This window comes from Mustela nigripes, chromosome 14 (genome assembly GCF_022355385.1).
Source record: "Mustela nigripes isolate SB6536 chromosome 14, MUSNIG.SB6536, whole genome shotgun sequence".
Taxonomy (NCBI): Eukaryota; Metazoa; Chordata; class Mammalia; order Carnivora; family Mustelidae; genus Mustela; species Mustela nigripes.
The window spans coordinates 106865342-106878066 of record NC_081570.1 but is presented as its reverse complement, the minus strand read 5'-3'; the positions used below and the strand labels follow the sequence as shown (position 1 = coordinate 106878066).

The window sequence follows — 12725 nt, the reverse complement described above, 5'->3', positions numbered from 1 at the left end:
TATATATATTTTAAGATTTTATTTATTTATTTTACACAGAGAGAGAGATCACAAGTAAGCAGAGAGGCAGGCAGGGAAAAAAGGGGAAGCAGGCTCCCTGCTGAGCAGAGAGTCCGATGCGGGGCTCGATCCCAGGACCCTGAGATCATGACCTGAGCCGAAGGCAGCGGCTTAACCCACTGAGCGACCCAGGCGCCCCAATATAAGCACTTTTTTTAAAAGCCAATTAAGTAGAGCTCTTTTTACAGAGTAATTTTGGCAGTGCCACCTAGAGGTAGAAAAATACCATACATCTAGAACATACATACATAGACCTACATAAACATACAGATAAATGCAAAGAAATCTTATACTCAGTTTAGAAAAAACAGTTGAATCCAAATTGTATTTCAGGCAAATGGAATAAGTTGGGGTTAACCCACTCAGCTAAAGCTTTTTACAAACATTTGTATAGAAGACTTTTTTTAAGATTTTATTTATTTATTTATTTGACATACAGAGATCACAAGTAGGCAGAGAGGCAGGCAGAGAGGAGGAAGCCGGCTTCCTGCTGAGCGCTCGATCCCAGGACCCTGAGACCATGACCTGAGCCGAAGGCAGAAGAGTTTTTCATTTGCCCCTTGTCCAAATAGCTCCTTTTTTTCTTTGCAGTCTCAGAGAGTTGCCTGGGATCTCTGTGATGAAGTCCCAGAACCTAGGTCGGGTTCAGTGGGGTGAGGTTCGGAGCCCACGGCTAAAGAAAGAATTCTTAAGATGTCTCTGGTGCAAAAAAGTGGTTTATTAGAGCACGGGGGGCGGGCAGGCAGAGATGCGGCTGCCCCGGGTTCTGAGGGATGGCAGGTTACGTACCCTGCGGTTGGGGGAAGGTGAGGGGAAGGGAGGTGTCAGTGGAGTTTTCATATGCTAAAGAGGGCCTACAAGGTGCCAGGATGTCCCAGGCCTACCGGAGGCCTTGCCCTTGCGGCTGGATCAGTGTTGTCTTTAGACCGGCCATTAACATTAAGATAGTTAGGAGACTTTTTGGTGGGGTATCACAATCCTGCTATCAATTGTCTTTGTTAGTGAGATTTAGGACATTTGTAAGCCAAGGGAGACTCCTGTCTAGCAGGATTGTGAGCTCTGCAAGTTAGCTATTTGCTTATTGTTCATGGCAGTCAGGGCTGCCTAAGGGAAGCTACACAGAGGACTGACGGGGAGCGGATGGAGAGGGGGGTGCAAGGCACGAGCTTTTGCTTTGTCTTCAGCCAGCCCCGTGCTCCCTCATCATCTGGGTCCCTGGAGAGCCCCCAGTAGAGGAAAGCAGTCTGAAGCTCAGGTGGCTATAAGGAACTAAGGGGGTAAAGTGGGAAGGGAAAATCTGGCTGGGGTGGAGAAGGTTTGGAGAGGCAGGAGTTTGAAGTAGGGGATGTAGCAAGGATTCAGGGAACTGAATGGAAGATAGAAGGTGACAAAAGAAGACAGAAGCAGTAGGAAGGAAGAGGTCCCAGAGGAGCCAATCTAGGGAAATCTTAAATTTCCCCAAGAAGCCAATTAAGTTCCAAATTATACTTAACTAAATCATGTGAGCAAGAAGGAAGTGGACAGAGCTGGTGGAGCATATAGTCAGCAGGGATTCAAGAAGGGGGTTTCAGTCTGTTGAGAAGTTCACATGGGAGGAGTCAGGATCAAATAGAGCAGAGAGGCATACAATGGGGCACCTGGGTGGCTCAGTTTGTTAACTGTCTGACTTGGGCTAGGTCATGATCTCAGGCTCAAGAGATGAGATGGAGCCCTCCATTGGGCTGCCCACTGAGTGTGGAACCTGCTTAAGATCTCCTTCTCCCTTTGCCTCCCCGCCCCTGACTCTTTTTCAAGATTTTATTTATTTATTTGAGAGAGCACAAGCAGGGGGAGCAGCAGGTAGAGAGAGAACCAGGCTCCCCACTGAACAAGGACACCCCCCCACCCCCGCCAAGATCATGACCTGAGCTGAAGGCAGCCACTTTTAACAGACAGCCACCCAGGTGCAGCCACCTCCCCCTTAAAACAAAAACTGTCAATTTCCAGTGTGGCCAGGTGTTGACCATTGAGCTTTTCAAAAAATTCCTTTCAAATATTTTCTCATGTTTTGACTGAAACAGTAAATTTTCCTGACATTATTTCTTTTTTAAATACTTTTTCCTGTGTCTTATAAATCAAAAGCATATCCATCAAGTGATTAAAAACTAAAACGAGTAAGCCTTTTATGGCTTAATGGCAGACACAAAAAGTGTCCCCAAAGAGAGGCAAAAGATTCAGACCTTCCAAGACCCAGAACCACTCCCCAAGGTAACCTAAAGAAAGACCTATACAGCCCCCTGAGAGCTGGCAAAAGTTGGCAGGACACTAGCCACAAATGGGGTAGAGTTTACATTTCTGTCTGGCCACCTTTTTGGGACCCCCAGCCTGACAGTTGGGCCACTTGTACGCATAAGAACCAACAACCTATGTTGGCAGCAGGCAGAAATGCAGCCTAAGTTCTCGGAACAGAAAACAACACAAACAGAAAAAGTAGTAACTACCCACAAGAGGGAAAGGGTTGATAGCCAGTGGGTACCTGAAAGCAAATCCAGGAGTCACACAGTTCAAAGAATTAATTCTTACTCGTGTTTTTTTCCTACTAAGCTGAATTTAGGAAGGGTGGAACAACATTTTACCTTCCTTTCTTGTCCGGGCACTACAGATGGAGATCTGGGAGAGCCAAGTTTGGTAAGAATTCTTACCCTTGGCTGGCTTCTGCCTGTTTGATCCCATCTGTAGGCTCTGGAAAAAGTGATATGTTTCAGCAGGTACTTTCTGGGTCACCAGAAACTATAGGGGAGGAAAAATAATTCCAAGATCTTGGTGGGAACCCTATAATAAAAGACAGATTAGTAAGAAAATTAAACAAGCTTATTAACATGTACACCTCATGTATAACATGGGAGATAACCAGGGGAAAAGGAGTAACTGCAGCAGCCCATTGCTTGCTTTACCTCCCTTCTTGGGTCTGGTAGGAGTGAAAATCACAGGCCTGCTGTTACGATTTAAAGGGGGCGCATCTGAAAACTTGAAAAACTTGTGTTTCCAGGTCTGCATAGGTTTACCGCTTTTACACTAACTAAAGAGTTAAGCTCCTTTGTGTTTCTCCTGATCTGAATCATTTGGACCCTTTGGTGTAGAGCCTGAGAATCTATTTTTAACAAGCTTTAACACTGTGGATGCAGTTGGTCCTGGAATTAGGGAACCACTGATTTCTGTTAATGATGTTAACCAACTAGAAGTTGAAAGTTCTTTAAACTGGTTTGATCTTCACATTGCAAAAGCCAATCTTACTGAACTCCCCTTTGGTTTTATCTCTCTTTAAGTGGAGGTAATAAAACCTTTTTTATCTGCCATTTTAGGTGATGCTCTGTTGCCCAGTTAGGCTTAGGCTCCTAAATTGGACTTCTGCATTTATTTTTTAAAGATTTTATTTATTTATTTATTTATTTATTTATTTGACAGAGATCACAAGTAGGCAGAGAGCCCAACATGGGGCTCGATCCCAGGACCCTGGGATCATGACTTGAGCCGAATGCAGAGCCTTTAACCCACTGAGCCACCCAGGTGCCCCTAGACTTCTGCATTTAAAACAGAAACGAACACTTGAAATACCTGACCTTAGGAGAATGTAAGAAGTATGTCAGACTTTCAGATAAACAAAGTGATGGTCTTCCTTCCCTAAGGAATGTCCATTTTTTATGGGACCAGTCGGTGTTTCTCATAAGATTCCCAAAGGAATCCATGACCTAGAAATTTCAGGAAGTTTAAAGAGTTAACACATGTGGATAGTTATTGAGATAAATGTATTAATTAGCTAAATCAAACCAGGATAAAATAGAGACAATAGAATCTGAGAGTTGGGACCTGGAAGATAATTTAGTCTGGAATATAAGAATGGACCATCAGAATCACTTAGGGAAGGGTTCTTAGTCATCATTGCAACTTCCTTCTTTCCTCTCTTGAGATTACTGGCTTTCTTTCTTATACAAATATTTACTGAGCACCTATTGTGTGTCAGACACTATGCTAGCCACTGGGTATAGCAATGAAGAAAAAAATTGAGCTGCCCCACCCTTGTGGAACTCATAACCCAGCACTCTTACTAAGCCACTGCTTTTGGCAAGAACAGTGGGCGCCCTTGTTTTGGAACGGAAGGAAGGCTGGGACCCACTACTTCAGTCTAACTTTTTCTCTTTCTTCTCTTGCTTTCTGTATTAACCCTTAGGATCATTCATCCGCACTTCACTTGAACCCTTCCCGTCGTAGGGTGCTTGGGACAAAGGGGCTTTATCCATTCTGGACAGCTCAAATTATTAGTGATTTCTTCCTTCGACTGTATTGAGCTATAGTCACTCTTAGCCTTTCACCCATTTGTTCAGGTCTACCAGCTGGGAACACATAGAGTAAGCATCCTTTCACATCCTTTTCATGTGTAGAAGTTAGATACATGCATCCCGCACCTGTGCTGGACAGTTCTTGTTGCCAGGCTTCTCTTCTCTGTTTTTTCAGGTATTTTTCCCAGAGGACATTTCAGTTTGTTCTATAAGCCTGGTTGCTTTTTCCAGGACACGTTCCAGTTTCTCAGAATTCTTAGTGTGTGTTTCCCAGAACTAAGTTTGAAGCCATTTATATCCTTTCAGTTTAGAATAAGATATTAGCAGTAGGTGGGTAGCCATGTCCCACTTTCCACTAAGAGTCAGCTAAACAGCCTGTGGTGTTTGTGTGAACTGTTGGTCTCCCTTTTTCTGCACCTACGTGGCCAAATCGTTGAACCTTACTGAAGTTTATGTATATACCTAATATATTCTTCATTTTTTGAGTCAGCCTATAAAGACCTTTTAGGCTGCTGATTTGCAAATCCAGGATTTTTTCCTTTGATAACTATCTTTTGAGCATTTCTGCTGTCCTAAGTACTGTAGTTCTAGAATAGGCCTTAGTAAACAGATGGTAAACAGAGCTTATACAGGTATTTCCTAATTTACTCATTATCTTTTAGTCATCCAAACTCATCCCTGAGGATAATTTTGGGATTGTGATGGGTTTTTTTCTTTTTTAAAAAAAAAATTTTATTTATTTATTTGACAGAGAGAGATCACAAGCAGGCAGAGAGGCAGGCAGAGAGAGAGGAGGAAGCAGGCTCCCTGCCGAGCAGAGAGCCCGATGTGGGACTCGATCCCAGGACCCTGAGATCATGACCTGAGCCGGAGGCAGCGGCTCAACCCACTGAGCCACCCAGGCGCCCTTGTGATGGGTTTTTGTTTGTTTTTTCTTAAGATTTTCTTTATTTGTGAGAGAGAAAGAGCACAAGTTGGGGGTGAGGAGAGAGGAAAAGGGAGAAGGAAAGAGGGGGAAGCAGGCTTCTGGTGGAGCAGGGAACTTGATGTGGGTGGGGGGGGGGTGGGGTGGGACTCAATCCCAGGACCCTGAGATCATGACTTGAGCTGAAGGCAGACGCTTAACTGACTCAGCCAACCAGACGCCTCGGGATTAGTATGGTTTTTTACAAAATAACCTTGAGTAGGCCCTTAATGTTGCCTGAGAAGCATTTTTCATTTTTGCCTATCTGTTCGTGCTCCTGCTGTCCTAGAAGACTATATCCTACCTTCTCAAGCCTTGCTTTCAGTTGATCTGCCTCCTGTAACCCTAAGAGAAAGTAAAAGCATTCAGAAAAGAACTTCCATCCGCTCTCTGCCTCATTTTTCCACTCCCTGCATCTGTGCCTGGTGTTCTGCTTTTTCCTGTTTTTCCTGTTAATGGCTCCTCTTAGGGGAGCCAAGCCTTGTCTCTGTGCACTGTATCCCCCCCTCCTTTGGCCTACTTACAGACCTCCCACTGTGCTGGGTCTTTGTCATCAGTGCCAGACATGCCACAACTCTATCTTTCTCTCTTCCAGGTGCTCTAGAACCCACTTCAGTCAGAATTTTATCACTTCATTGAAACTAATCTTGTCAAGGGCACAGTGACCTTTACGATGCTAACCAGTGACCTCTCAGCTTTTGGCACAGCCAGTGCCTCCTTTCCAAGGCTGCACACTCCCCTACTTCATTGGTCCTTTCCTGTCCATGTATTTTGCTGGTTCCTCATTGTCCTCTAACTCTTCATGTTAGGGTGCCCCACATCTCAGCTACTCTGTTGGTAACCCCATTCATTCACATGGCTTTGGACACCATCCAAAAGCTGACAGCTTCCTACTGTACTGTTGAAATTTAGTGTATGGGCTCCAGTTGGGTTCCACAGTTTAAAGCTGTATGATCTTGAGCAAGTTATTCCTTGCCTCCATTTCCTCATGGTAGGTACTTCAGCATTTGTTGAAAGAACAAAGGAAAGAAAAATAAAACCAGTTTTAACCTAGAAAAATAGTAGAGTTCACAAGTTTCTTTATAGAACTGCCAATAGAGAAAAATAAGAATTACTTTGTTTTACAAATAAAGGGGAAAATTAGTAACTTGTGTTACTAACTCCATTCTAACTCTTTATCCTGTCACACAGTTGAATGTCTTTAACAGTGTGATCTGGCTTCTCCCCTAACAGCTCTATGGAAGTTTCTTTACTTAAACTACTAGTGACCTAAATACCAAATTTGGAGGGCATTTTTTTGGCCCTTACAATACTTGACCTCTCTGTTGATCTCATTCTTCTTGGAACTTCTCTCTTGGCTTTCACAAACCTCTCTGACTAGTCTTCTCTCTCTCCTCCCTGCTCCTTTAATATCAGTGTTTTCCAGGGCTCCTTTCCCACATGGTTCATGGTTCTTGCCTGAAACTTGACTATATCTGAATTTGGTGCCGGGGGACTTGGAGGTTCTCGTTACCCACATTTGCTTTCAACCCATATTTCCTGTTCCTCTTAGAAACCCATTCCTTTGAACGGGGTTTCTACCGTCTGACATTGTCACCCTCTGTGTTGGCTGTCCTCTGCCAACCTCTCCGTCAGAGTATTTCAATACCTGGTTCACCATCTGAGTCCCCATCATTTCAGTTCACTTAGCTTCCTGTCAGCTGTGAACTCTTTACCCAGCCCCAGCTGTACAAGCCGGAGACATCCTGAGCCTCGTCTGCAACAAGTTAACAGCCTCCACATTCACACATTTAGACAGTTTCCCTACCATGTTTGTCTTCCTTCCGTCTTGCTTGCTTAAGGCTCACAGAAGCAATTCTTTGAGCTCATTTGTCTGAACTTCTGTCCTACTCATCTACGAAAACCCCAACCCTGGACGAATCTCGCTGCATCATCTCTAACACTGGGGACAGTCACCTCACCTAGGGAATAAGCTGGTGACCATGATTTTGTAGTGTTTCAGTGGTCTTCCTCTCATCTTTCTCATCCTCATCAATCCCTCCTTTCATCCAGCTGGCAGAGTGATTCAGAATTTAAGTCCAATCATGTCACTCCTGTATCCTGTGTTGTAAAAGGCCAGTGCCTCTCAAATTTGAACATGAATATATGAGGCACCTGCCGCTTCCAGTCGGCGACGGCGATGAGAGAAGAATTAGGCACAAACAAGTCAGCTGCAAAAGACTGGGAGCAGGGGACAACAGTCGAAAAGGACGGCTGCCGCGAGCAACTCCACAGTCTCACTTTTATTAGATAGAAAACAATAGCCAACAGAAGGATGGATGAAGGTCACACGTTTGTCACGTCTTGCAGGCCAGCAAGGAGGAGGGTGAGGTTTCTAGCTGACCAAGCACATTCACAGGACTCATCTAACAAGGAGCACTTCCGGGAAGAGAAAGGAGCGATCACGAAAAAGGGAAGCAGGCAGTTTTCATTCCACCCTGAGCCGACCGGGCGTTCCCGGGCGCTCGGCTTCCCTGAAGCAGGCGGCGTTCCGCCCTGAGCGAGCCGAGCATCCCCAGCTGCCCAGCTTCACGGTCGTACGTCGTCCTTCTCCCCAAAGACCTGCTGCCAGTATCAGTGTTTCTTAAGGCCATATCTAAATGTGCTTGGCAACTAGTAAAATCCTCCAGGGGTTACAGTTTAAGTAACAAATTGTTCCGAGGGGCAGCAGCAGGCACCTGAGAGTCTTGTTAAAATGCAGGCCGCACTTCAGTAGGTCAGGGTAGAGCCTGACAGTCTGCATTTCTAACAAAACTTACTTTACATCTTTGTTTTCTCATTTCTTTGAGGTAACCTCAGGGTTTGGTAATCTAGATCAGAAATTTTGAACTTTTTTTTTTTCTAAGATCTTATTTGACAGAGAGATCACAAATGGGCAGAGAGGCGGGGCGGGGGGGGGGGGGGGGGGGGGGGGGGGGGGGGGACAGGTTCCCTGCTGAGCAGAGAGCCCCATGCGGGGCTTGATCCTAGAACTCTGGGATCCAAACTCATCCGAAGTGAGCCGAAGGCAGAGACTTAACCAGCTGAGCCACCCAGGAGCCCCAGAAATTTTGAACTCTTAAGTAAAAAATTAGAAGGGTTTGTCGCTTATTAACTGAAGTTCCAGTGTCAGAGTTAGATGGCTCTCCGAGTCATTGAGGTTTATTTCCTCACTGTCTGGATAGAGTGGGAGGATTGAACAAGTTCTAGGCAAAGAACTCGCTTTCCCCAACTCTGACGATATCGGTCCTCCATTTCAACTGTCTGGCTCCCTTAATTTTCTCCACAACCACTAGAGCGCGTATAGTGTGTGCAGACACAAGGTGTGCCACTTGTGGAGCAGACAGAGTCTAAAAGGGTACCTGCCCTAGGGGATGTTCATGACCTAAAATAAAGGCATTCTCCCCTCTTCTCCCAAGTAGTCTCATCTCATATCCTTTTCAAACTTCGTAAATACAAGTTTAGTAACAAAAGAATTGAGTGTTAGGCATGGCAAATCATGATGAGCCGAGAAAGTAGAGTTTGGGGAATTAAACCTTTTTTTTTTTTTTTTAAGATTTATTTATTTATTTGACAGACAGAGATCACAAGTAGGCAGAGAGGCAGGCAGAGAGAGGAAGAAGTGGGCTCCCCACTAAGCGGAAAGCCTGATGTGGGACTCCATCCCGGGACCCTGGGACCATGACCTGAGCCAAACGCAGAGGCTTTAACCCACTGAGTCACCCAAGATTTAATTGGGGAATTAAATCTTAACATTGGTATGTAAGTTTAAACACACCCTGCCTTCAGAACAATAGCTTTCAGTCTTTGCTTGGAAGTGACCTGTGTTTTGACTCGCAGCCCATTAACACACAACTTGGGCACAGATGTGTAACTGAAAAAGCGTGTCTAAATAAGAATACTGTTTGTTGCCTGGGATATATGTGAAGCATTCTATTTCTTTTAAAGTCTGATTACAACTCACTAATTTGATTTTGCTAACCTTAATGCTTCTAACCCAGAATCTGGGGCCTTAGAGTCCTAATCACACAGAATATTCAACTGAACTGGACCTAATTTAGATTATGATAACTTTTCTTCTGCTGAGGCTAGACTCACTTCTGCAGAGAAAACCTCCCTACTGTTAACACTTATTTTTCTTTAAATCCCATTTAAGCCGTACTTGTTCCAAGAAGACTTTGTACCTTATTTACTGTTTCACTTAGTGTACCCTCAGCATTGATATGCTCTATTTCCTGATTGCCATGTGTGAGTAAGTACTTCGTTTTGATTTCATTTATGTTTACTCTGTCCCCAATTAGACTGTTATCCATAAGGGCAAAAATCCTATATTCTTTTTTTTTTTTTTAAGATTTTATTTATTTATTTGTCAGAGAGATCACAAGTAGGCAGAGAGGCAGGCAGAGGAAGCGAGGGAAGCAGGCCCCCCGATGAGCAGAGAGCCTGATGCGGGGCTCGATCCCAGGACCCTGGGGTTATGGCCCGAACCAAAGCAGAGGCTTAATCCACTGAGCCACCCAGGTGCCCCAAGACCCTATATTCTGTTTCTGTGAGATGCTCCCATTCCCTCTAATTTTGTACCTCGTTGACATTTTAATCAGTCATCCATTAACGTGGTTCTTGCACAGTACAGATGCTTAGCTCTGTCAGGGCATCTTTCTCATCCTGTTTTCTCATATGCTCATCCACCTCATTTCCCTACAGATTCAAAGCCTGTGAAAGAAGAACCATTGTCACAGGCTCGGCTCTTTCCCAGAAGCCTTGAGGAAGGTCTGGGGTTTGAATATGCGATGTTCCATAATCAAGTTGAAAACAGGACAGTTTGCATATTGCAAGGAGGTCCTTACCTGCAAGGAATACCTGGGTAAGAATGATAGCATCCCATTGATTAGTAGCATCTGAAAGATGGCTAGCTTGTAGTCTTACATATCCGTAGACTACAATAAAGGCATTGAAGTGGCAGTGTGGATACATATTTATTGACATGGAAAGATGTTTATAAATACTAAATTTCAAAAGTATGAGGGCAAGAGAGTATCATTAATATGTTAACTGATTTGTCACTAGATGGTGGCATTATAGGCCTTCCAATTTTTAATTTATTTTTCTTTGTTGATCTGCCTTTCCTACATTTTTTTTTAAAGATTTTATTTATTTATTTGACAGACAGAGATCACAAATAGACAGAGAGGCAGGCAGAGAGAAAAAGGAAGGGAAACAGGCTCCCCTGCTGAGCAGAGAGCCGGACACGGGGCTCGATCCCAGGACCCTGAGCCAAAGGCAGAGGCTTAACCCACTGAGCCACCCAGGTGCCCCTTTCCTACATTTTTTAAGATTTTATTTATTTATTCACTTGACAGAGAGAGACCACAAGTAGACAGAGAGGCAGGCAGAGAGAGAGAGGAAAGCAGACTCCCCACTGAGCAGAGAGCCCGATGCGGGACTCTATCCCAGGACCCTGGTATCATGACCCGAGCTGAAGAAAGTGGCCTAACCCACTGAGCCACCCAGGTGCCCCCCTTTCCTACATTTTTTAAAAGATTTTATTGTTTTATATATTTTTAAAAGATTTTTATTTATTTATTTGACAGACAGAGATCATAAGTAGGCAGAGAGGTAGGCAGAGAGAGGAGGAAGCAGGCTCCCCGCCGAGCAGAGAGCCGATGCAGGGCTGGATCCCTTATTTATTTATATGACAGAAAGACGCAGAGAAGGAACATGGGCGGGGGGCGTGGGAGGGGAGAAGCAGGCTTCCTGCTGAGCAGAAAGCCTGATATGGGCCTTAGACCCTGGGATCATGACCTGAGCCCAAGGCAGCCACATAGCAACTGAGCCATCCAGGCGCCCCTGCATTTCTTATATTTTTAAACAGTATTATATACAGTTAAATAAAACAAATGATTTGGTATCCAATTACCATTAAGTTCTGGTGTATTAGCAACACTATAGTATTATGCTAAGAATGAAATAAATGTGGGGACATGGATATTATTTGAGTTCATTGAACATGGACCTTTCATAAGTAAATTATATGGAGATGTGCTTGGGTAGTTTATCTCCAGAGGCTCTGTTTTTAGACCTTCCTGAAAACGTTTTTCTTTTTTTTCTCTTGTTGTAACTAGATTCCTTCACGGAGGTGCCATTGCAACCATGATTGATTCTACTGTTGGTATGTGTGCAGTTTTAACTGGGGGAGCTGTCATGACTGCCAATCTCAACATCAATTTTAGAAGGTAAATTCCTGGTATTACCTGGTTCTTACATGTTTGTTCTCTGCCTGTTGATGTGGGGAGAGGGTTAATGAGGGCTCTTAGATTGTGCGAGACATACATAAACCCCCAAATGGCAGTTGTCTGGGTGTAAATCCACCAATATGCATAGGTGTTCTTTTCACCTGTCAGCTCAGCTGTCAACCATGACCTTTAATAGAGTAAAATACTGTGAAGGCAGACATACACTTTTATCTTCATTGTTCTCTATATGTAAACTGCTTAAAAAATTAAACCTATTCAATCATAGCCATCCTTATTTTTTAATTACAGCTATAGTTTTATAGTTCTTGAGTTAATTTTTCCCCTTTTTCAGAATCATTAGGGACTCCTGGCTTTCCATAACATAGTCATAATTATCACACTCTTTTCTGTGCTTAAATTGCATTTGGCCTGTTAGGAGTTTCTTTGGACCTAGATCCTGCCCTTTCAATTCTTTCCAGACGGAATTTTAAGTACTTTTGTCTCCGGAGTGACAGTATAATGTAGTGGTTAAGAGGACAGATGTTGGAGCAGGTTCAAATGCCCCTTTTGCCACTTACTACCTGTATGGCCCTGGACAGGTTTCTTAACCTCTGTATGCTTTAATTTCATCATCTTTAAAAAGAGGTTAAGAATACCCACCATAAATATAGGGTCATTATGAGCTGTAAATGAGTGAATGCATGTAGAGCACTTAGAACAATATCTGGCCACATAAGTACTCAGTGTTGGCTGCTTATTATTATTGTTGTTAGTGTTGTTATTATCATTACTTTTATTTTAGCAACAACGAGGTGTATCTATGCCAAGACGTATAGTAGCTACTCTGTAAAGATTGCTGATTTCTTTTGAGTGGAGAATAGTGCAGAAGAATAGGAAAATATTAGATGTGTTCTCATGGTGGGCAGGATAACCTTGCTGTTGGGCCATTTCTGTGTCATAGCTGGAAAATTCTTAACATTTAGTAAGTTTATGAGTTCACATGGTATTTAGGTTTTTTGGTATCTTACTTTATAGTATTTTAAATTTTTTTTAGAGATTTTATTTATTTATTTGTCAGAGCATGCACAAGCAGGGGGAGCGGCAAGCAAAGCAGGCAGAAGGAGAAGCAGACTC

The 12725-nt window shown here is 43.6% G+C and overlaps 1 protein-coding gene across 2 annotated transcripts in view; it reads left to right on the top strand.

Moving 5' to 3' along the window:
* THEM4 (thioesterase superfamily member 4) overlaps positions 1-12725 on the top strand; it is a 53227-nt gene that overhangs the window by 20695 nt on the left and 19807 nt on the right. For both annotated transcript variants that reach the window (XM_059376178.1, XM_059376177.1), the window contains exons 3-4: positions 10063-10222; positions 11481-11591. In XM_059376178.1, coding sequence (XP_059232161.1) covers positions 10063-10222; positions 11481-11591 — 271 coding nt within the window. The remainder of the gene's footprint in view (positions 1-10062; positions 10223-11480; positions 11592-12725) is intronic.